General features: G+C 28.9%; 3 protein-coding genes across 4 annotated transcripts; all 3 read right to left on the reverse strand.

Annotated features, from left to right (window-relative positions):
- Positions 1 to 1,744: 1,744 nt before the first annotated feature.
- On the reverse strand, positions 1,745 to 4,183 carry LOC128196121 (uncharacterized). Its single transcript, XM_052875972.1, has 3 exons — positions 4,027 to 4,183; positions 3,786 to 3,967; positions 1,745 to 3,653 (listed from the first exon to the last, which is right to left on the reverse strand). Exons 1-3 carry the CDS (start codon positions 4,181 to 4,183, stop codon positions 3,024 to 3,026), a joined length of 969 nt encoding a protein of 322 aa, XP_052731932.1. The 3' UTR covers positions 1,745 to 3,023.
- Positions 3,610 to 7,979, reverse strand: LOC128193301 (uncharacterized). The gene is made up of 6 exons (XM_052876989.1): positions 7,620 to 7,979; positions 6,354 to 6,715; positions 5,645 to 5,751; positions 4,625 to 5,101; positions 4,370 to 4,525; positions 3,610 to 4,238 (listed from the first exon to the last, which is right to left on the reverse strand). Exons 3-6 carry the CDS (start codon positions 5,745 to 5,747, stop codon positions 4,228 to 4,230), a joined length of 747 nt encoding a protein of 248 aa, XP_052732949.1. The 5' UTR covers positions 5,748 to 5,751; positions 6,354 to 6,715; positions 7,620 to 7,979; the 3' UTR covers positions 3,610 to 4,227.
- Positions 7,980 to 12,444: 4,465 nt separating this feature from the next.
- On the reverse strand, positions 12,445 to 18,874 carry LOC108330892 (ankyrin repeat-containing protein ITN1). Of its 2 annotated transcripts, XM_052876712.1 has the most exons (7): positions 18,718 to 18,874; positions 18,219 to 18,307; positions 16,922 to 17,016; positions 14,768 to 15,244; positions 14,488 to 14,637; positions 13,776 to 14,194; positions 12,445 to 13,083 (listed from the first exon to the last, which is right to left on the reverse strand). In XM_052876712.1, the coding sequence occupies exons 2-7, from the start codon at positions 18,227 to 18,229 to the stop codon at positions 12,469 to 12,471; spliced, it is 1,767 nt and encodes a 588-aa protein (XP_052732672.1). In that variant the 5' UTR covers positions 18,230 to 18,307; positions 18,718 to 18,874; the 3' UTR covers positions 12,445 to 12,468. The 2 variants fall into 2 exon arrangements, with proteins under 2 accessions (XP_052732672.1, XP_052732673.1); XM_052876713.1 differs by lacking the exons at positions 18,219 to 18,307; positions 18,718 to 18,874 and adding an exon at positions 16,514 to 16,613.
- Positions 18,875 to 23,001: the final 4,127 nt, after the last annotated feature.

The following is a 23,001-nucleotide window of genomic DNA, read 5'->3' on the forward strand; positions in this document are numbered from 1 at the left end:
TGGATATTACGGTATGGTTGGACTGTGATGTTGGAGTTGAAGAGTCCGCCATTTTCCTGTATAATTGTCTTTCTATATTGAGAGACTGTATTCACAACACAAGCATATACATTCTTAATATAAATAGAGAAAAAAAGAAAAGGAAGTAGACAGACGTAGAATAAATACAAATTTCATTATATAGTTTATTATTTTATTAATTTTTATTTAAATTATTTGTGTAGGCTGATATCATTTCCACATTATTTTATCAATTTATTAAATATGTAATAATTAATATATATATATAATGGAAAAAAATTAAAATGATAATCGTTGAATGATCAATTTTGTAAAATGATATCAATTTATATTTTAAATTATTTTAATGAATATATTGCTAAGCATTATAAAAAACATATATAACTAAAAAAAGTTATTTAGTAAAATATACGGAAAATTTAGTAGTGAATTTACGAAATAGTAATGGTTGGATAGCAAAATGTATATAAGTATGTGATGGAAAAATAAAAATTTATATAAACGTCTGTAATTCTTTTTAAACTTTTTATGTTACATCATTGTTGAGTAAACTATAAGTAATTGTACACGTTTAGAAATGGAAAATGATACTTGAACAACCATTTTTGACAACATTTAGACACGCGCACACGTGTCAAAATCTGAGTGATCCATTTTTATTTAATTTTTCCAACTAGACCACTCAGATTTTGACACGTGTGCGCGTGTCTAAATGTTGTCAAAAATGATTGTTCAATAAACATTTTCCTTTAGAAATATACAGACAACGCATGCTCTGGAAGGAGAAAAAGAACAAAAGACAAAATGTTCCGTAGCACCATCTTTATCTTTTTAGGTTAAAAAAACGTGATGAAAGTTGAATTGACTAGGTGGGTAAAAAGTTAATATACTAATGACAATTGTCCTGCCAATTGGGCAAATGTCCTGTAAATAATAACACGGCCAATGATATTTTAACATAAAGTTTTGGAAATAGTGTACCTTTCAATTTTTTAATGAGTCTAAAATACATTAACAGAATAATAAAATAATACGTGTATTTTGTATTCAAATATTTTTAAAAAAGTATGTGTGAAAATATTTTTTCCGCAAGAATTTGCCAAACAAAAGAGAGAAAAGAAAAAACTGTGAAATATATATATTTTATTTTAAAAAAAGTGAAAATATGAGAACTGTGAAATTTACCTAAAAAGAAGATAAGAATGAGTACAATAATTGAATGGTCGTATCTGACAACAATTCAAATTTGGTTTCCCACTTTCCCCACCCTTTGGCCCAATTATTGTACCACAAATCTTTCGTATATAACGACGTGTGACTGAAATTTCAACATACTTATTGATTTAAAACTCATATAAATGAGTAATTAATAGTATTTTAAATTTACACTAAAGTTACGTTTATAAAAATATACTTCTTGACTTCTACATATAAAAAAATATATTAAAACTATGTTACAAAATTTCAACATGAAAATAATAAAAAATAATCAAAGCTGCATTTGAAAGCATAATCTCTTATCAAGGCATTCTTTTAAGTATGACTTAATCATTTACATTTCATATAAAAAATATAAAAAACAATATTTTTAAACTAAAATGTCTATCCTTGAGAAGAAGTATTTTTGTAGTTTTATAATCTCATCATTAATGTTTAAAAATAAAAGAACATGAATTAAAATGAAAAAAAGTTACTTAATTAAAAGGAAAATATCATAGATGCTCAAACAACCTCTATATATAAATCTTAAGTATAATAGTAGAACATAACACTATATTTACTGTATAAAATACTAGCATGCATCATCTAACCACAATGCAACAGAAGTTGAGAGCGGAGGTTAAAAGTAAAGAGCAGAATTAAGAGGAGGAGTAATGCAGAAATAGAAACCTGAAGAAGAAGATGATGATGAGAAATAAGAAGCCTGAAGAAGAAGATGATGATGGTGCTGCGGTGTGATGTTAAATGAAGGAGAACACGGTTTATATAGTAGGAAGAGAGGTAGCTCTATGTCAATTGAAGAAGTATTCTGGAATATTCCTTTTGTATTTGTTGCTCACTGTTACTCCATGGTTTTGGCATTTACACTTTCCAGGTAAGGGATGCCTCAACTCCAAGTTGCTTCTAGACGAATATGCATAATGTATAAGAGAAAGTCTTAGTCAGCGGACGTGAAAATAAAATCCAAAACAGAAAATACAATTCCAATATATGTTTTTTTAAAAATAATCTCAATAATTTATAATTAGTTTACGCATATAGGTTTCAGGTTGAATGGAGTAACTAACATTAATAAGGGAGCAAACATAAGCTCATTAGAGTTGTAAAGAGGTTGATATAGGCTCTCAGATAAATGTACTATACGATGAATACGGAGAATATTAGGAAATGATTGACTCAAAATGATAACGTATTGGGTGGGTGGAAAAGGATGTGAGCGACCGTTTATACTTAGTGACTAAGAATTGGAAGAATATTAACAAATATACGATAAAGTGATACCATAAGTATCGTGTTGTAAGTGAACAAAATGGAAAGTGTGGAAAGAAAATGCTGGAACAGATTAAGAAGAAATAATACATAAGAAAAAGATGTTTAAGAAGTAGTCATGGGGTTATATGGTTCTTGAGACCTCTTTGTATTGCTTGCTTCGGAGGCAGATGCAAGGGATTACATTTGTCAGTAAATTTTTGCCAAGATGATGTTAAAGCTCGGTCATTGGAAGTGGTGATTATTAAGTATTTATATCCTGATACCCACATAATTTCTATAATTTGTATATAGGAAGAAGTGGTGTTTATATATAATTTGGACATCACGATGATCTCCCATAATATAATTCTTTTAATAGACAAAAAAACATATATATAAAAAAATATAATATTATTCTTAGTTTTTTTTAACAGGCACAGTCTTATTTCAACACAAAAGTTTAGTGCAGTCTGCTGCATAATGATAAAACAGCACATTAAAATCAATATACACATCGAGTAAAGAATTTATTATATATCTTTAATAGTATAGATCATACGTTTGGTTGGTCGAAATAGAGTCCTACAATAGAAGGTTGAATATATGATATCTGACCATAAAGAAAATTGCAGAGCTATATACAAAAGCAAGGGTGGACAAACGAGTACTGCTATTGAATCGGGTATAACCCTCGAACCGTAGTTGTATGTTATGAAGAAGGCACTGCCAAATGCTACCATCATACATGCTATGGAGATGAATAGAGTTATGAGTCCAGTTATCAACTTCAAGGGTAGTGACTTGTAAAAGTCATACTCGGCATAACGTGACATGAGAATAGACAAGAATATTAATATTGCAGTCGAAGATGAGATGAAAGCAGCTCCATCTGATATTGCAAATAGCAAAAATGATGTTTGGTTCAAAAAATTTGGTTTTTTTGTTTCATCATCAATACCACCTGGTATATTAATCGCAGCAGAAAACACTGCTGTGGCAATAACAGTTGAGATGAGTATGCAAAACTCTGCAGTACGTTTCATCCACTCTTCTCCTTTTTTTCGCAATCCTTCATGTTCTGTTGTGAATAATTGCTGAGCAGTTAGGCCATCAGAATTTTTCATTATTGCGTACGATTGAGGCATTATTTTCTTCACCTCCTGCACACATTTAAAGATATAGTATAAAAAATTGTAAAATATAACTATAATACATTTTATACACATTCTGGATTTATAGAGGAATAGTATAATGTGAAAATGCAAAAGCATGCAGAGTAAAAGAAGTAGAACCTCAAACCATATTATCTCAAGGCACATTTGAAGTGCTGCTCCAGAAACTAATTCAAGTTGATCTGGTGGAGCTAACTTTGCAGCCAAATGCAACAAATTGTTGTTCTTTATTTTCGGTAAAGAAAATGAAGGTCGTCTTCTTTCACAATATAAGTTAGTATAAGATCCTTTTGGGACCCTATCTCATGTATTAGATTGAAGATGCTAGCACGACGAAACAAAACTGCGGTGTGAATTATACTTTGATCTTTGTTGTCAACTTCCCATATCAAACTGGGGTGAGCACTGATAAGTTCTGATAAGAATCCAAAATTACCAACTTCAGCAGCGTCGAACAATAGTTGATAAGGTTCACTTATGATTTCAATTGCCTCCGAGAGGGTTTTGTGGCGCAGCATGGTTTTCCAGAGATACTTAACCAATTGAAAGATCATAAGTTGGTTCATTCCTGCACTACAAAAAATCGGCCGCTATGCAATGAAACATATGTAAAAGAAAAAGGAAATTTTGAAAGCTCCACTGTATATAAAAATTCAAGTTACGTGTCCCAATTTTGCTTATGTGTTTTGAATATAAGAATTTACCTGGATTGATCTTGATGGGATTTGGAAGCTGTGGAGAATGACAGCAAGAATCCATAGGATTTTTGTTTAGAGCCAAGAGATGCAAAGCTGTATCATTATTCTGATCACGTTCCCAAGCTAGATTGGGCCACTCTCTTGCCATTTGTAAGGCCATGTCTGAAAAATGTTTGATAAATATTTAGCATGCTTTACTGTAAAACAAAGGAGTGTAATTTTCTAGACACTCTATTATTAAATTTCATTAAAATTGCATACGGTAATTTCCGGTCTCGACACAGGTGAAGAACAAGGATCTTCGGTCTAAATCCTCAAATATTTCTTTGGTTTTGTCATAGAGAAACTGTGCCATGTAGCATTTTCCTTGCATTAGAGCAAACTTTAGAGGGGTGTGTCCTCCTCCACCCCTGATTCTGGGTAGGTGGAGGTTTCTTTTCAGCAACAATTCAACAATGCGCATATTTCCAGAAGCAACAGCAAAGCAGAAGGCAGTATTGCCCTTGCTATCTTGCAAATCGATGTGTTTATCACTCAGCACTTGCAGTAGCTCCTCCACAAAGTGAACATGGTTTGCACCTGCAGCAACATGCAATAATGTACTCCAACCACTTGTTATTGCTGCATGTTCCAGTCTCTTATCTTTGTCTAAGATCCCTTTGGCTTCTGTCCAATTGCCTTCTAAACCATACTTGTGAAGTGGCACGCAAAACTTCAAAAACTTCTCCTGAGAATCTCCTGAAACATTACACTTACTCTATAAGATTTTGTTTGTTTTGAATTAATTGACAATATCCTTTTTGGTTATTAATTACTGCATAACTCAAAAAATATTATTACCATTTTTAATTCTTATTCCTTTAAAGACTTTTCCTTCAAACTAACACGATAAAATATTCAATTTTAACACATTTCTCATATCATGTCAGTTTTTATTTACATTTAACGAAAACAATGATAATTACATAACAAAATATACAATTAAATAATTTCTTATTACTACGAAAGATTCTAAAATAATTAATATATAATTAATGATATACATCATTTACCACTATTATTTGACTAGCAACACATTATAGGCTGATTGATAAATATTCCAGAAATAACATAAGTCAAAATTTTAATTAGGAATCATCCCAAAAAAATTAAAATATTTAGAGATGAAAAACATAAAAATTTACTATTATTTAGCGAAAATTTTAAAATATGAGAGTTATATAACTAAAATAATTAAAAGAATAGATAAGGCAAGAAAACAAAAAAACATTTTGATCTTACCTGTTCCGTTTATAAAGTATTGGTCAGGAGCTTTAAATGGATCCGGATTTGAGTCCGTTGTATTGTCGGACAGTTCTCTTGTAGGAGTTGGTGAACCTATCATTTGCCTGTACAAATAAATATACACGACATTTAATATAACAAAGGGGATAATTGGGAGAAAAATAATAGTAAAAAAATGTAGAATAAAAATAAAGATTGAATGTATATTTACTATTTAATTAATTTATTTTTGTGGATTTTATCATTTAAATGAAAGGTTACAGGGTACAAAGTCTAAAAAGCAAAATAACATTTTTATTTCATTTTGTTGTGAAAATGTGTCATTTTAACATTTTTTTTAAATTCTATAATTAGTTTTTTAGATATTTCACATAATAATAATAATAAAACGTTATTGAAGGATACAATGATAAAATACGTGGAAAAAGTTATTGATTAGATTATTGAAATGATAAAAAAAAGTAACACTATTACTAAAATTAATATACTATTAGCATAGAAAAAATATTATTATTATTTTTAAATTTTACTATAACAATATTAAGAATATAAAGTAGTTATGATATCTCAATAAGTAATGATATGAGTTTAGAAATCTACAAAACAATCAGTGCTCTAGTATAAAAAGACAAAACAAAAAGGTAAAAGTGATCATCAGCAGCAGCACTTATCAAATACCTTAAAAATAAATAAATAAATAAGATACCTTTGAAGACCATCCCATATTTGCTTGGTTGACTTTGAAAGTGTCTGAAAATATTTCAAAAAATTCTGGACTCAAGGCACAATATAAAATGTTTTTTGCTTTTGCTTCCAATTCCAAATTCTTCATATCTTCTTCATCGTATTCATCTTCACTCTTCTGCACTTCTTCATTATCTACTAACTTTGTTGGAATTGTGGGTCCATTTTTAATCACAAGCCAAAGCTTGTAGTCAATAGATTTAATGTATACTATCATTCGCTCCTTCCATTCATCGTATTTTCTGCCATTAAAATATGGTGGCTTCCAAATTGATTGTCCTTCACTCATCATATTACTCATTAAATTTCCACCACTTGATCAACCTACAATTATATGTGTTGGTTTTGATGGTTAGATTACTCAAAATTCACCCTGTTCATGAAAAAACTAAAACGTATATTGTCTACTGTAAAAATGTAAAATGTAAAATTTATTTATATTTTAAATCATTCAGATAAATAGATGATAACTTTATTCACTATCAAAATTTGCTGTACAAAATATGTCAAATAATTAATTATTTAAGCCACAAATATACAAGTATATATGTAAAACATTATCAAAATTAAAATAATACAATTACATATATCCACCTACAAGAACCCGTGTGTATTTTATTCTAATTTTTGACCATTCAAATGAAATTTAGTATTTTATATTGATAGTCACGTATACACTAAGAAAACTTAAACATCAAATTGAAAGTTCTGTTTTTTATCAGCACATCAAATTGAAAGTGAGGCAGCATGCAATTGGCTGGGATCGAACGGTACCTATTTTATATATATAAACATTGAAAAGAAATATGGGAACTATAACAATTTCTTTTGAGTGTTCTTTAGAATATAAAATCTCTATTAAAGTAAAAGGTCAAAGAAAGATGATTGATAGATGCGTATGGACGGTTTCTTTTATTTTTTGTTTTACTATTTGATCCACTTGCACGTTGAGGAAATGAAAAGATCTTTAAGTATACCACCAAAGTAAATCTAACAGTACAACTTCATATAAATAAATGAATTTTACCACGAGAAAGAAGAAAAAGTGATATACAGCACCTAAAAAGGAATGAACAAGTAGAGTAAAACATGATGGTGTCACAAAAAACCAGCCATCAGTGAGAATAATCCAAGTTTTCACGGGTGCACTTCTTCTAGCTTTTGGCCAATTATTGTACTAAACTGATACTGACAGTTCAACCTAATGAAGAACATGTTGAGTGCGTACCTGAAAAGTGAAATTCTAGGGGGAGCTTTTCCTCCTACCGTTAATTGTCTGCACTAAAATGATCACCAAGATGCAGAGGTAAGACAGTGAGAGGAAAAAAGTTGAGGGTATGAAGGAGGAAAAGTGATAATTGGAATTGGAGAAATATAGCAGAAGAGAAAGTTGGAAGAAGAAGAGGTGAAAAGGAGAAACAGAAGCCAGAAGAAGAAGATGGTGCAGGTGGTGGTGGTGGTGGTGGTTTGTGCTTCCGTGTTAAATGAAATGGATTTCTAGCATATGAATAAAAAGGTGGAGTCCTGACAAAAGAAGAAATGATGAAGAATCTTCCTTTAAATTCTGTGTTTATCTGGGTGCATTGCACTTTCCTCGTAATGAATCACTCAAACAAACCTTAATTTGCTTTGCTGACAGACATGTGCTTGTGATGTAATAGAGCTAGTCTTCTCTCAGTCAACGGATATAAAAAAAAATCCAAAATAGACAAATGCTTAACCTATCATGCTGTTTACAATATCATAACATTCTATTAAAAGGACAAAGTTTATAGTCACGCGTGCCTATTCTATACAACTGAAACAAAACCACATGAATTATCTAATATCTAAGAGAAATTATGGATTTGCTTAATCCAGTTTCTACATAATCATCTATTTTCATATTAAAACAAGACTATTGCCTCCAACAGAAACTAAAAGAGTGGACTAATAATTGGTTTAAACATAAAATCACAATAATTATTTATATTTAATCACACATAAAACCTCACTCATTACATTTACACCGGGTTTATTTTTATCAGCAAAGAAACATTATATATTTATAAAAGAGTACTTAAGTTGCCCTTTTATAATACGTACACAACCTGATCTATAGTAATTTACATTAGATTCATATTTTGCAAACATAAGTTCTTTTGCAACACTTAAGTTTAGAATCATAATTTGCCTCTAAAGAAGAACTACTACTTCTAAAAGACAACTCTTAAGTTCAAACTTGAGTATATGTAGTTTGAGCTATAACATCTTTATTGCTTAAGTGACATAACAGACTAATTAAATATATATATATATATATATATATATATATATATATATATATATATATATATATATACCTCATAAAAATAATATTTAATTAATATTCATGACGAAATTTTTTTTTGTTAATATTATTTTGAAAACAATCATATTTTGATAGAAAAATAACATTAACTAAAGTCAACTACAAATTATATGAATATTATATTTTTTAACTATTAATAATTACTTAAAATTTAAATAATTTTGGGTTAAAAGTAATGTTGCTTAGTAATATGAAGTTGTACGGAGAACTTAGGAACAAATGGAAATGGAAATGTTTGCCTAATTAAAGAAAAAATAACATTTACGATTTCTGGCATTTATAAAAGAAAGAAAATAGATGTATTGATAATGTTTATCAATGTTGGAATTGACTCAAGCTATGTTTACATCCTACTTATAGGAAAGACTTCTTTAAAAATATATATTTACTTCATGTTTGAATTTCTGGTATTACATGAACTTTTGACCAAGTATTCTCATAATTCTATATATATATATATATATATATATATATATATATATATATATATATATATATATATATATATATATATATCATTTCTTGAGTTCTAAACTCAAAGATTGAATTTAAAAAAATTGTTTTCAAATTTTGTTTTACTTATATTAAAACATATATACTTGTATCTTCAATAATTCTTTTAATTTTAACTATCCCCGAATATGGTGAAAACCCCTCTCTTTTTTTTCTCATGTTATGAAAATTTATCATATAAATTGTGTGGTCCAGTAAAAGAAACTTCTTAGAAGCATCCACAAATTAAGAGAATCTGCAAATCCATTGGCACCTCCAACTTCCTTCATAAATAAAGTCGATGGTCTTACTCAAAAAATTGAACACCCAATAAATTAAGAAAAGAAAGTCAAACTTTGAATCAAGCACCACAAAATTATTTAACCCTTCCAAGAGGAGGAGTTTCCAAGTAATTGTTAGAACCTGACCATGAGAACAAAACTAAAATAAGCTTTTCCAGGTATATATATATATTGAATTTTCATTATTTTAATATAATATTATTATGTTAATAGAAATATAATTATATCATCATATTTGTCGAAAAACTATTATATCTAAAATAAATGATAAAAAATATGTTGAAGAAAAAATGTTAAATATATTAGTTACGGCAACACAGAGAATGGATATGATATTATTGGATGCAGATTTTCTATAGTTAATTTTATTCCACGACCCAAATTATTTTTATTTTAAAAAAATAATCTTCTCTAGTGTTGTATATATTATTAATATCGATCTCTTATAGATTTAGATTTCAGTAGATCCTATATCTATATCCATCCATCCATTTCTTTATTTATATAATATTTTAAATTTAAATTTAATACGAAACTATGATAATATAGAATGAATTTAAATTCCAGTGTCTATACTATTAATACTAAGAGGAGTTAGGAAAAAAAAAGGGATATAGGTACAAAAAAAATTTGAATTAGAAAAATATATCTAAACAAAAGTAAAGGAAATAAAAGATGACGTTGTTGAGTTTAATGAAGTAAATTTAAGATTGCATGAGCAGAGTCATCCAGCACTACACTGAAAGCAACAAACACATAAAAAGTGACTGGCAGCATAAAAATGGAATTAGAATTGTGAAACTTTTGTGGAAAACTTCAGCAACAAGACATACTTGTCAGGCTTTTGTGGGGGTCACAATGTTGTTGGTGGAAAATTAGGAAAGGTTAACTTTCCAAAGAAAAAGCATTTTCCCTTCTCATACTTCTCAAAATCAGCAGTGTAGAATTGCAATCAAGGGTCTTTATTTTGCAAGTTATATCAATTTAACCAATATAAATTATAATTTATAAGCTTTATAATAAAAAAAACGTGAGCTTAATTAAATTTCAAATATGGGTTTTTAATTAACTTTCTTTTAAATTTTTGCCTGTCTATAAATGTTTCTATTTTTTCAATTGATTGAATGACTTGATTTTATCCTGTCTAGTTATTGTATTTCGTTATCTTCACGCGTTCAAAAAAATTATGTAATTAATATAAAATAACATTAAAACAATAAAAATTATTTATTATTTTTTATTATGTATAAATTCTTTTATACTAATAAAGAATTTTCATATTTTTTAATTTTAAAAAAAGAAAAATATATAAGATGATTAGACAAAATAAAAATCATGTCATTTAATTAATAAAAAAATTAAATAATAAAAATTTAATTGAAAAACATAAAATGTGAATAATCAAAGAAAAAGAAAATAATAAATACTTAATTAAAAATATGCAAATCTATATAAATTTGAAACTTAATTAAATATAAAAGGTAAAAGACTTGTAAACCAAAGTTCAAATATAATTTCATGGAAGATTATATGATGTAGGTAATATTTTATAGGGGTCAAAGATAAACTTAGTAAATTTGTAGAGATGTTGTGTGAATATGTTTCAACAAGAAAATTTAGGGCTTTGAGTGTTTTGCTGTCTCTTGTAGTTCTCTCTGTTGAGGTTTTCATATTGTATTTATTAAATTGTTTTAGAATCATTTTGTGAAATAGTTGGAATTCCTTAAATATTTCCTATCATATAATATTATTTATTGTCGACAAAAAATTATAATAATAAATATTTTTTTTATAAATAAAAGACATACATAGATTAAATTAATAATCAAATAATAGAAAATAAGTGAATAACTTTTGTAACAAAAATGTGACAATAACACTGAAAAAATAATAATATTTGATCACTGTTATTTTATAAATTTTCAATAAATTTTATATTAGTTATAATATAAAGAAAATAAATTTATCATATAATATTTGATATTAGTAACAAAGTATTCATGAATGAAAATTTTAATATTTGATCACAATTAAATTATAAAAAATTAAAACATTTTACATTAATTATGTTCTTATTGTAAGAAGAATAAATTAAAAATTAGTCACAAATAAAATATTCAATAGTGACAAATTTTATATCATCATTAAATTTTTTGTAAAAAAATTATACTTCTTCATATTCTGATCTTAAATTCTTGACCAATATCTAGTAGATTATATATATATATATATATATATATTATTTTATGGTATTTCCTATATTTTTTTACGAAGGTGTAGTTAAATTTCATTTTCAGGAAGCACGTCTGGAACATTAGAAACCAAACCACATTTAATTGATGTATCTTAATGAAAAGTATTATGAATATATTGTACTTTATTTTTCTTCCATAGATTTACTTGAATTATGAGTTTTTTTTTTAAGAATAACGTACAATCATTTTCATAAAGGGAAATAACTTATCAAAAACTCAAATTTTCTTATTGATGATATTTAGGTTATCTGATTGAACTGTAATTGTTGTCAATAATAGTGAATTATAAATTAATGTTAATCTTAATCCACTTCTTTTATATATTGACGTTTGAAGTTTAATATGTATGTTTTTTCTCATGAAAAAAAATTGTCAGAACAAATCTTACAAGAAGAAATAGACTTTTAATTTTGAGATTTAGTAATGGTTTTAGATTCCATATTAAATAAAATGAATTTATAAATATATAAATAAATATAAAATTCATTTTCCAAGTTGATTTTATAAGTTAAAATAGACAAAACGTCATTTGAAATCAATATTAATAAAATTTGTAATTTGTTTCCCCATCTGTAAAATTGAATTAAACTTGAATTTCATAACCTCCTACATTTTACTAATTACCTATAAAATTATAATTTTTAGCAGTATAGATTCCTGAACAAAAGCTCAATCTTTCTACTGAATCATGCGTTTACTAGGTCTAAAGAGAGAATTACAAATATAGTGTGAATACACTATGTCATGCCAGAGACGAAACTGCAGGCATATAAATAAGCATATTGGTAAAAAGGCAAGTACAGCAATGGAAAAAGGAACCCCTTTTGAACCATGGTAATAGGTTATGAAGAAAGCACTGCTGAATGCTACCATCATGCTGATTATGGAGACAAAAAGAGTCACTAATCCAGAAATTAACTTGAATGGTAGAGAACTGAGAAAGTCTTGTTCAGCATATCGTGAAATTAGAATGGACAAGAAAATCAGAGTTGAGGTGGAAGAAGAGATCAATGCCAATGCATCTGAGAATGCAAACACTGTGAATAAAGGTTTTTTCAAATAATTGGGAGATCCTGTGTCATCCTTGGTACCACCTGGGACGCTGAAGGCAGCAGAAAACACTCCTGTAGCTATTAGAGTCGAAACCACCATGCAAGAACTTGCTGTTCGTTTCATCCACGACTCTCCCTTTTTCAACAAATCTTCATGTCTATTGGTGAATAGGTCTTGAGGAATAATGTCTTCATTGTTCGGAAGCTCTATATACAGTGGTTGCATGATCTTTTTCACCTCCTATGACATCAAGAGTTTGTACACAATGTCATTTATGTATATTTTAATGAACTAAGAATGCCCAAATTAAATGTAGTTAGGTTAGTTTCACAAATTAAATAATTATGTACTATATCAAGGTCTACATATAATGTCATTTATGTGTAAATTAAGGTTGTGTTTGTTTCAATAATTTGATAAATATAAAGTTTTTACACTATAAACTAATAAGAAATTATTGTTGTATAACTTTCTAGTTATATATGGCTAAAATTAAGTAAATAATTTATCATAGACAATTCTTTGTAATTAGGTAGCAATATAAGATATTGGGTTTGCCATAAATTTTGAAAAATATTTTGGAAGACTATAAAAACGATCACATTTGCTTTACTTCTTATTCTCACAATAAAATGTGGGTATCTCTAGTATTTATACCAGAGTGAAAGTTACTTTTCATAATTAAAAGCTTTTATAAATATACTTTTATTAACATTACAAAATATTTACCAAATATTCATAACGATAATATTCCTACATATATTAATAATGTGAACATAATTTTTAAGAATGCAATATTATCCTGAAATCAAACACCCCAATAAAAATGTAAAAGGATAATAACTCTATCATTATATATAAAAATAAAGTGATCAAAACATGGAAAGGAAGAAACAAATAAAAGCGTGTATTTATATAAGTATGCATCATACCTCAAACCACGTCAATTCTAACATCATCTGAAAAGCTGCTCCAGAAACTATATTAAGTCGATCTGGTCGTGCTATTTCTGCAACACAATGGAGTAAGGTGCTACCTTCATCATCCACAAATGTGAATAGAAATTCTTTGATTGGACCTAATTCATGTACTAAATTGAAGATACTTGCATGTCGGTGCAAGGCAGCAACATGAACTATACTCCGACCCATTGTATTTAACTCCCATAATAAATCGGGGTAAGTGCTCATAATCACTGATAGAAACTCGAAATTTCCCACTTCTGCAGCAAGAAATGTTACTTGTGAAGGTTCTCGTATTGCTTCCATCATCTCAGAATCCTCTAGCTGAAGAAATATTTTCCACAAGTGTTTTGTAAGTTCGAGTGCTGGAGGATCTTTCAGCTTGATGCCTAGGGCACACAATTATATAGGGCTAGTTATTAGTTACTTGTCTCCTGAAAAGGTAATTGACTCTAGTAACAAAAAAAAAAACCTTAACAGCATAAAAGTGTTGGATTTGATATTAATGCATCACAATTAACATGCATGAATTCTGAGTGTAGGTTTGGGACACGTTCAATAAAGCAACAACAAATCTTACTACCAGCAAAATACATTCTATGAAAAGATAATCAACAATTGAAAATAAAGACAACTCAATGTAATGATTTTCCTGATAGAAGTGATTATTATAAGCACTCACACTTGTGCAAGAGCTGTTTTGGATACTGTAGTAGACTTCCGGAACCGCTATTAGAAGGTTTTCGAGCTAAAATGTGTAAACCTGTCTCACCGTTTTCAGCCCGAGCAAAAGCTAACGATTCCTTCTCCTTTAGCATCTCCAGAGCCAGTTCTGCAACAAGTACGAAAGATGTGCATTTCAAACTTTGATTCCTTTCTTTGTTTTAAATCTTTCAAAGTCCACCAAGTATGAAATTTTGTAAAATAGAAAAGATGTTAACAGAGGCATGGAAAAAGCTTACCATAGAGTCCGGAGTCAATACAAATGAGGAAGAGTGTAACCCAATCATCTTCGTAGAGTATTTCTTTAGTTTTAGGAAACAAATACTCAGCCATTTCCCTTCTTCCTTGTAAAACGGCCAAGTGAAGAGGAGTGACACCTAGTCCACCCCGTATTGTTGGCAAAGATTCATTTTTTCTGCGCATGATCTCAGCAATATTAACGTTCCCCACAGCAGTTGCGAAACAGAATGCGGTGTTTCCCTTGTCATCCTGCAATTCTAAATCTTCTCGGGACATTACTTTCACGAGCTCCTCCACGAAGCGTTCATGGTTTGCTCCCACTGCAACATGGAGCACTGTTGCCCACCCTTTTGTTATGGCAGTATTCAGCAGCGTCCAATCTTCATCTAATATTTTCTTCGCCTCTTTCCAGTCACCTCTTAGTGCTGCTTTGTGAAGGGGAACACATTGGGTGAGGTACCTTTGTCTGCCTTCTTCTGTCAATTCAATTTTCTATTTTAGGGTCTAAATATTTCATCCAATCTTATCGCATACTGTTTAGTTTAATCCTACTGATGCAACAACTCAAGTGATATAATTACTGATAATATTATATATATATATATATATATATATATATATATATATATATATATATATATATATATATGCGTGCGCAATGATTACAACAATACTGTAACTTATGACTTCAAACATGTTCATTAACCGAATCTAGTACCCTTCAAACCAAAATTACTTTCGAACTCTTTATAGGTGGTTCACTTAGTGAATCAACTTAACTTGCTTTATTTATTAGTGAGTCAAAAAACATTAAATTCGATTCACCACGAGTTGGGTTAAACGATTGAGTCACTAACTCACTTAGGCTTTCTTTACTTGAATGGATTTGAAGGAGAATGATTGAGAGGATTTGAAGGTAAATATTTTTGTTGTTTATTTGAGTAAATTTGGAGGTAAATGAGAATGAATTCGGAAGTAAATATTTTTAATCTGTCACGTCAATCAAATCCTACACTAATTCTCACAAACTTTACTTTCAAATTCACTATCACTCATCTCCAAATTCACTCAAATAAACAACAACAAAATTTACTTTCAAATACTCGCAAATTCCCTTAATCACTTTCTCCCAAATCCATTCAAGTGAACAAGACCTTAATTATAAGTTTCTTTTTCAATTAAAAAAATAACCAATTTTTTCTCATTCAAATTTAAATAAATTTTCGTCCAAAATGAAGTTAAACTTCACACACACTTCAAAATCAAAAAAGTACAATACAATCCAAAATCATTATTAAATTCCAAATACAATCTATAATATTTTTCTCTCTTGAAGCACTTCTTCTTTATTCTCATCCACAATACAGTAAAAAAAGTGTTAATGAAAAATATTGAAACATAAAGTAATAATTAGATGAGTTTGTGAGCCAACCTGGCTTACACAGATTCAACTTAGGTGAATCGGTTCTTAGTGGACTAGACTCAAAATTAGTTTCATTTATTTTTTAACCAACCTGCTCCGAATTCATGATGAGCCACGTTGACTCAGATTCTAACCTATTTTAATACACCATTAGACTGGCCGCAATAAGTAACTATCCATAGGATTGAGAGGTAATTGAAACTTCAAATATAAAGAGAAAGGTCAATAACTGGATTAGTGTTGACTAGAAGAGAAACTGAACGTAGTCTTGAATCATGATTGAGTTCTTTTACATAATGAACTTGCATTTTAGGTTCTATACCTCTTCCCGTGCTGAAGTCATGATATTTTCAGTGTTGCATAGTGTACCTTCTATTGAACCTATGACCTGTAACACCGGTTATCTTTTTCCTACTTGAAAACTGAAATTAAGACAAGACATATACCGTTATCTTCTCCCTACTTGAAAACTTGTTTTAAGATGCCAAAATAAGAGTAGACTCTCAACTTAAGAGTAGTAACTGTCAATAGTGATACATACAATGCTTGTAATTGCATCAGTTATCTTAATGATTACTTATTAAGTACTGTAACTTTTAAACTTATAGAGAACTAAACATTGTTTCAGAGACCGTAACATTAGCAGCAGAAATTGTATATGATCATGAAAGTGAAGCAGATTTTTCAATGATTCATAACCATGGAGAAAAAAGTCCACTAGAAAGCTTACGAGAGGACACAAGATGAAGGAGAGGCCTCCTAAACTGAGCTGAAGCAACCCTTTGAAACCGTTGGAAAGATGTTGAGTTTGATAGGGCCATTTCTCTGCAAACAGAACATTCAAATTACAATAAAGTGACATTAATATACATTTTCAGTAATTAGTGAAGCACTTCAATATCCATGGCCTCACAATCTTTCGGTTTTTATCGTCTATTGGAGTAATGTGAATTGCTTCTTAAAGCTTATGCAAAACAGAGAAAAATATGTTCTCGTTGAGACTCTTGAGTGCCTATAGAAATAAAGTCCAACTACTACACAAAATTCCAACTTAAAGTTTGACTGAGATGTAACAGTAGGACTAACAAGAAATATACTCTCACACCATCAAAAGAATACTCATTTTAATAATCTAATAATGTATTACTATTTTATATATTTGTACTTCATGGTTAAACTATAGAAAATACCAATTAAAATATAAAACAAAAAAGCATATGAAGTTAAAGTTCATAGGTAAAACAGTTAAACACAAATATCCATAGTGATGAAAACTAGTTTTCTTTTGCTACAATAATCTCTTTCTATAGGGAGGGGGTGGGGCTCAAGAAGGAAGAATATAACACAGCCGACCAAACCTAATTAGTAAAGACAATAAAGTCAAATAAAACACTTGTTCTTTCCTAAACTCCCATTAATCTTATTAGCGCCTTCATAAATTTTAAAATGATTATTTTATCTTTCTGAACAAAGTTGTCGGGACTTATAAAAAAATTTAAATAAAACTTTTGAAATAAAATTTCTAAAATAAGATTTTTAGAACAAATTTTAAGAAACGTGAAATGTATTTTAGAATTTGTAGAGTATATGATACTTTTTTAAACAAATTTTTCAAAATAAAATTTTCAAAATATATAAAATATATTTCAGAATAAAATTTCCATAACAAATTTTTTAAAATAAATAAATTCCTTCTAGAATATAATTTTTTAAAACAAATTTTCTAAAACAGGGTGACATATTCTAAATGAGGTTCCCAAATCGAACTTCTGATGCATTTACTCTCTTTTCTATCTTAATATGAGATTGCAATCATGAGAACCTAAAAAGAAAAAGTCAAATAAAGCTACAAGGGATGCCCAGATATAATTACCATAGCAAAAGTAAATTTTTTATTTTGAATTTTTTTGAAATTAATAAGATAAAAAAATTTAAAACCTAAATTAGTGTTTACTAAAAAAATGTTGAAACACTGGTGAGTCCTGGCAAATGTTATTTATATGATAATAATATATTCATATACTTACACACTTATCATTTGAAAATGGGAAGCTTTTCCTGTCTGATTATTGTTGTTCTGCGAGCCACATGTTTCTGCACACCTGTTCCCCGTCCTCTGCAAATATAAACGAAATTCAATCACTGTACTAATTTGTAATAATTTTTTAAAATTTTAAAAAGAAACAATAATTGAAGGGTACAACAAGAAAACGAGTGGATTGAGATGAAGGAAATTGGAAAAAAATATCTCTCGGCATTTATTTTGTAATATTATTCAAGAAAATAAAATTTAAAATACCAGACGGAATAAACAAGGTTCAAATTTTACATATAATGTTCTGTCTTCAAGATTGAAGAACCAGGTGAACCAAATCCAAGAAAAGTTACTGTGTAGAAAACTGAGATAAGCAGCATCTTGAGCATATGTTTGAACAACAGAGAAAACATTAAATGTCTGAAATTTAATAAAAACAGTGGTATGTGGTTCGGCGAAATCTAAGAAAGAGCGTAATAAGATTTGATTACCTAAATTAGAAAGGTTGAGAAAAAATAGATTTGCTTATCCTCGTAGCTCTGAACAGTGACTGGTTTTGGTTCCAGAGTTCCAAGTTCTGCACAGAGAGAATGGAGTTTTGGTTGGTCAAGAACAGTCCAAGTGATAGCTGAACCAAAAATCTTATAACTTTTTGAGGTTGCTGAGTGAGTCAAGTCAATGGTAAATAAATTATGTAGATGGTGGTGGGTCAGTGATGATGACAAAGCAAGAAATTAAAATACGAACAGAAAATAAAGTTGAATTGTACCAATCACTGACAAAAGTTCACTAGGAATTTATTGTTTTTATTAATAGATTACTGTATATTTTATATGAGATAATTTTACTATATTTAATATGAAAATATTATTGTAAATAATAATTATATATGTATATATATTTAACAACTTTATTTGTTTGAGCTTTGAAATTTAAACTAAATAAACTAAAATAATTTGATATGATTCAGGTTTCCAATAACTAGAAAATACCATTTGATATTATTTTCCAATAAAATTTACTTTTTTTCTTTCAGTCATTTATTTATACATAGTAAATATAGACATTAAAAAGGTAGTTTCATTTACAGAAAGACTATAATTGTAGGCAAAAGTTAAAATGATTCAAATGTTGTATATTTAAGTGATATAATATATCTTCCAATGTTATAAATGTATGTAATATATATTAGCGAAGTTTTAATGGAGTTTAGAATTCAGTGTAGATACCTTTAGTAAGACAAAAGAAAAGTATGTGGGATTAGAAAAGGAAGAAAACGACTATCTTATTCTTAGACGACGAGACAAGAAACCATGGAGCATGCTTACATTTAATATGTTATGTTAATGGAGATAGTTGTTTATAAACTATTCTTTTAAATTTTAAAATAATTAGGTAATTAGTGTTTTTTTGAGAATTTAGGTTTTATATTATTCTCAATGTCACATGAAAGAATCAAATCAACTCAATTTGGATTTGTTTACAGTAAACTACCTAACTTATAATTTTCAATCTGATTTAAGGTGTTTAACTTGACATAAAAGGAAGGAATGTAGAAGCACGTGGAGATTGGATACATTTATCTTTTTTTTTTTTTAGAGTTTAAAATGTATATGAGTAATTAATTCCTTTATTTATGGAATTACACTTAAAATGTTTAAGCTTTTTGTGATTTTTGATATTCAGTATATTTTTGTATATCATTCTTGTATTCTATTCTTATTATTATCTGTGTAATAATTGATTGATTGTATATATATGGATATATGATTATTAGACACGATATTAGAACTTAGACTAGGATAGAACAACTAATATATTAAACTCTAGATATTGAAATTTTAATCATTAGTCATTCTTAACATCAGAATTTTGATCTTAATGCAAACTTATAATAAAATTTGCTAAGACATTAGAATTTTTATTATTACAATTTAGATTTATCCCTACAACATTAGGACTTGTTAGAAAAATCTCAATGCTAAAATAAGAATTAGAAGTGTATTATTTGGTGTTTTTGCATTGAATTAAAACATACAACTTAATTTCTGTTGAAGTCTTTACCATATATTTTATTAAATTAATTTAATTACTTTCTACAGTTATTTTAATTATTTTATAATTAAAAATTGATGTTTTTTATTACTTTAAAGTTTTCTTAACTTAAATAAATTAATAATCACAATTCAACTTAAAAGCATACTTTAAAGTACTTATTCGTATATAATCTTATTATTGTAATATAAAAGTTATTGCTTCAACATTCAAGTTCATTAGATGATATTATAAGACTAACTTTATCATAAATTTGTCTTTGTGAGACATATAAAGAAGTTAAGGAAGAAGAATGTATATATATACACTTGTTAGTGCAAAAAAGACATTTAACGTCGTCTTTTAGACGTCTGACCCTTGAATATCCAACGTAAAAATGATCGATGGCATTTTTCGTAAATAAAACAACTATTTAGACGTTAACTATAGAGGGGCCCGACGTCTAAATACTCATATACGTCGGTTCCCCCGAATAGACGCCAAAACTAAACGAAAAAGTTAAAAAGAAATAATTTTTTATTCTATTTAGACGTCTGTTATGGGGGAACCGACTTCTAAAACACTTTAGACATCTGTTATTGGGGGAACCGACGTCTAAATACACAACCCAGAAATTTAAAAAGCCACTTTTTGACTCCATTTAGACGTCTAATCCCATTACTCCGACTTCTAAAACACTTTAGATGTCTGTTATTGGGGGAACCGACGTCTAAATACACAACCCAGAAATTTAAAAAATCACTTTTTGACTTCATTGAGACGTCTGGTCCGGCCACTCCGACTTCTAAAACACTTTAGACGTCTGTTATTGGGGGAACCGACGTCTAAATACACAACCCAGAAATTTAAAAAATCACTTTTTGACTTCATTGAGACGTCTGGTCCGGCCACTCCGACTTCTAAAACACTTTAGACGTCTGTTATTGGGGGAACCGATGTCTAAATACACAACTCAGAAATTTAAAAAGTCACTTTTTGACTCCATTTAGACGTCTGATCCCGCCACTCCGACTTTTAAACACTTTAGACGTCTGTTATTGGGGCAACTGACGTCTAAATACACAACTCAAAAATTTAAAAAGTCACTTTTTGACTCCATTTAGACGTCTGATTCGGCCACTCTGACTTCTAAAACACTTTTCAGGTTCGTTTTCTTACTTTTGCACCGTTTTAAATTAATTTTACTCCCATTACATCACTCTTTGATGCATTTCTTTAATTTGAACCGATTAAAATGCGTTTTCGTTGGGTTTTGGTGAAGTTATTCTCGTGTCCTTGGGCGGCGTTCTTCGGCGGCGATTTCTTGCGTTTTGCACTCCTCCAATTCCCTCCACTATGCTTTTAAAACCATCCAATAAAAAAAATGTACAATACATTCACTTCAACTAAAATATAAAGTTGTAAACTCGAATCACCATGAGTCAGGAGCAACCTTAGAAACGTTTGACCTGTATGGATCGGACGTCTATATAGACGTCTGACCTATATAGGTCCAATATCTATAGAGTTGTCTGACCTAAAGAGTTCGGCGTCTCATTAACATCACCCATATAAACGTCAGACAGAGATCAGACGTTAAAAACCCAAAATAACAAACGTCTAAAGTTTTTTCGACACTAGTAACTACCTGTTGTGACCTATAACTTCTATTTGATGTGGAGTTTTAAAATATATCATAACAACACTCTTATCAAAGAGATGAGATCCTTAAATTATCTTTGTTAGCAATACAAAATTAGAATAGTTTAATATCACAAAATCATAAATTATATTTATAAATTTCGGTTATATAAAATTATAGTTTATGAAATTTTATTTTAAATCTGAAAAAACTATTCTAATTATGATGGATAAATATTTTATTTGTTTGATATAAGCAGGATGAACTCAGATGAAAGATTTCCAACATCTAATCGTTAACTAAATTTTGTGACCACCTTCTTCGAAACTTTTTCACAACTAATATTCTTCGAAACTTCGTTCTCAACTTTCAATGCTTCTCGAAGCATCGTTCTAATAAACTATAAACCTTCTTCGAAGCTTGGTTTCAGAATTAAAGTTCTTCGAAATTTCGTCAAGCTTGTTAAAAGCCGACAATGGTCCTTTCACTGAAAAAGCAAGAGCACGTGCAATTTTTATATGAATTAGATTACATAAAACATTCACCAATGAATGAGAGTGGTTGAACTTCTATACCAAAATTTCAAAAACAGTTTAGAATCAAATAGTTTCAGGTCAAATAAAGTTGCTGTATGATGAATATATTTTTCTTTCTTTTATCCTACAGTTTTATACTGATTAGGTAATATCTCAAATTGCTTATTTTTAAGTGATATTTTTTTTTTCCTTATTTCATGTGTGACACATTGATGACAGCATAGAAAATTTTCTTTCCTAAAATTTTCTATGCTGTGAATGACGCTACAGATGACAATTTTCTGGGCTTTCTTTATTTTATACGGTTTGAAGAGGGCAAACAAATTCTTAATATTTTTTGAAAATATGATTTTGTAGTATTTTAATTTTAATAACTTTCTCAGAATTAAAATTTGTCTACAATATTCCTTCCAATAATTATTGAAGAGAATTTGCATGCAATAATCCCTTCGCAATAAGTTAAACCCACTCAGGGTTTACATTACATAGTGTGGAAGAATCATTCACTAATAATTGAAAAATTAAACATGATGGATTATATTCAAACAGATAATTGATTATTT

Source organism: Vigna angularis, chromosome 4 (genome assembly GCF_016808095.1).
Source record: "Vigna angularis cultivar LongXiaoDou No.4 chromosome 4, ASM1680809v1, whole genome shotgun sequence".
In the NCBI taxonomy this organism is placed as follows: domain Eukaryota; kingdom Viridiplantae; phylum Streptophyta; class Magnoliopsida; order Fabales; family Fabaceae; genus Vigna; species Vigna angularis.

What these genes read in the sequence shown, in the direction of transcription:
- LOC128196121 (XM_052875972.1), bottom strand. Translation starts at nt 4,183, where the DNA reads ATGCTGCGCCACAAAACCCTCTCGGAGGCAATTGAAATCATAAGTGAA. An exon ending in AGTTGACAACAAAGATCAAA is followed by an intron (nt 3,968 to 4,026) that starts GTATAATTCACA and finishes CTAATACATGAG; the next exon opens with ATAGGGTCCCAAAAGGATCT. An exon ending in TTGAGATAATATGGTTTGAG is followed by an intron (nt 3,654 to 3,785) that starts GTTCTACTTCTT and finishes AAATGTGTGCAG; the next exon opens with GAGGTGAAGAAAATAATGCC.
- LOC128193301 (XM_052876989.1), bottom strand. Translation starts at nt 5,747, where the DNA reads ATGATAGGTTCACCAACTCCTACAAGAGAACTGTCCGACAATACAACG. An exon ending in ATACTTTATAAACGGAACAG is followed by an intron (nt 5,102 to 5,644) that starts GTAAGATCAAAA and finishes GTAATGTTTCAG; the next exon opens with GAGATTCTCAGGAGAAGTTT. An exon ending in TGTCGAGACCGGAAATTACC is followed by an intron (nt 4,526 to 4,624) that starts GTATGCAATTTT and finishes AACATTTTTCAG; the next exon opens with ACATGGCCTTACAAATGGCA.
- LOC108330892 (XM_052876712.1), bottom strand. An exon ending in CCTTCATCTTGTGTCCTCTC is followed by an intron (nt 15,245 to 16,921) that starts GTAAGCTTTCTA and finishes TTGAATTGACAG; the next exon opens with AAGAAGGCAGACAAAGGTAC. An exon ending in TATTGACTCCGGACTCTATG is followed by an intron (nt 14,638 to 14,767) that starts GTAAGCTTTTTC and finishes TACTTGTTGCAG; the next exon opens with AACTGGCTCTGGAGATGCTA.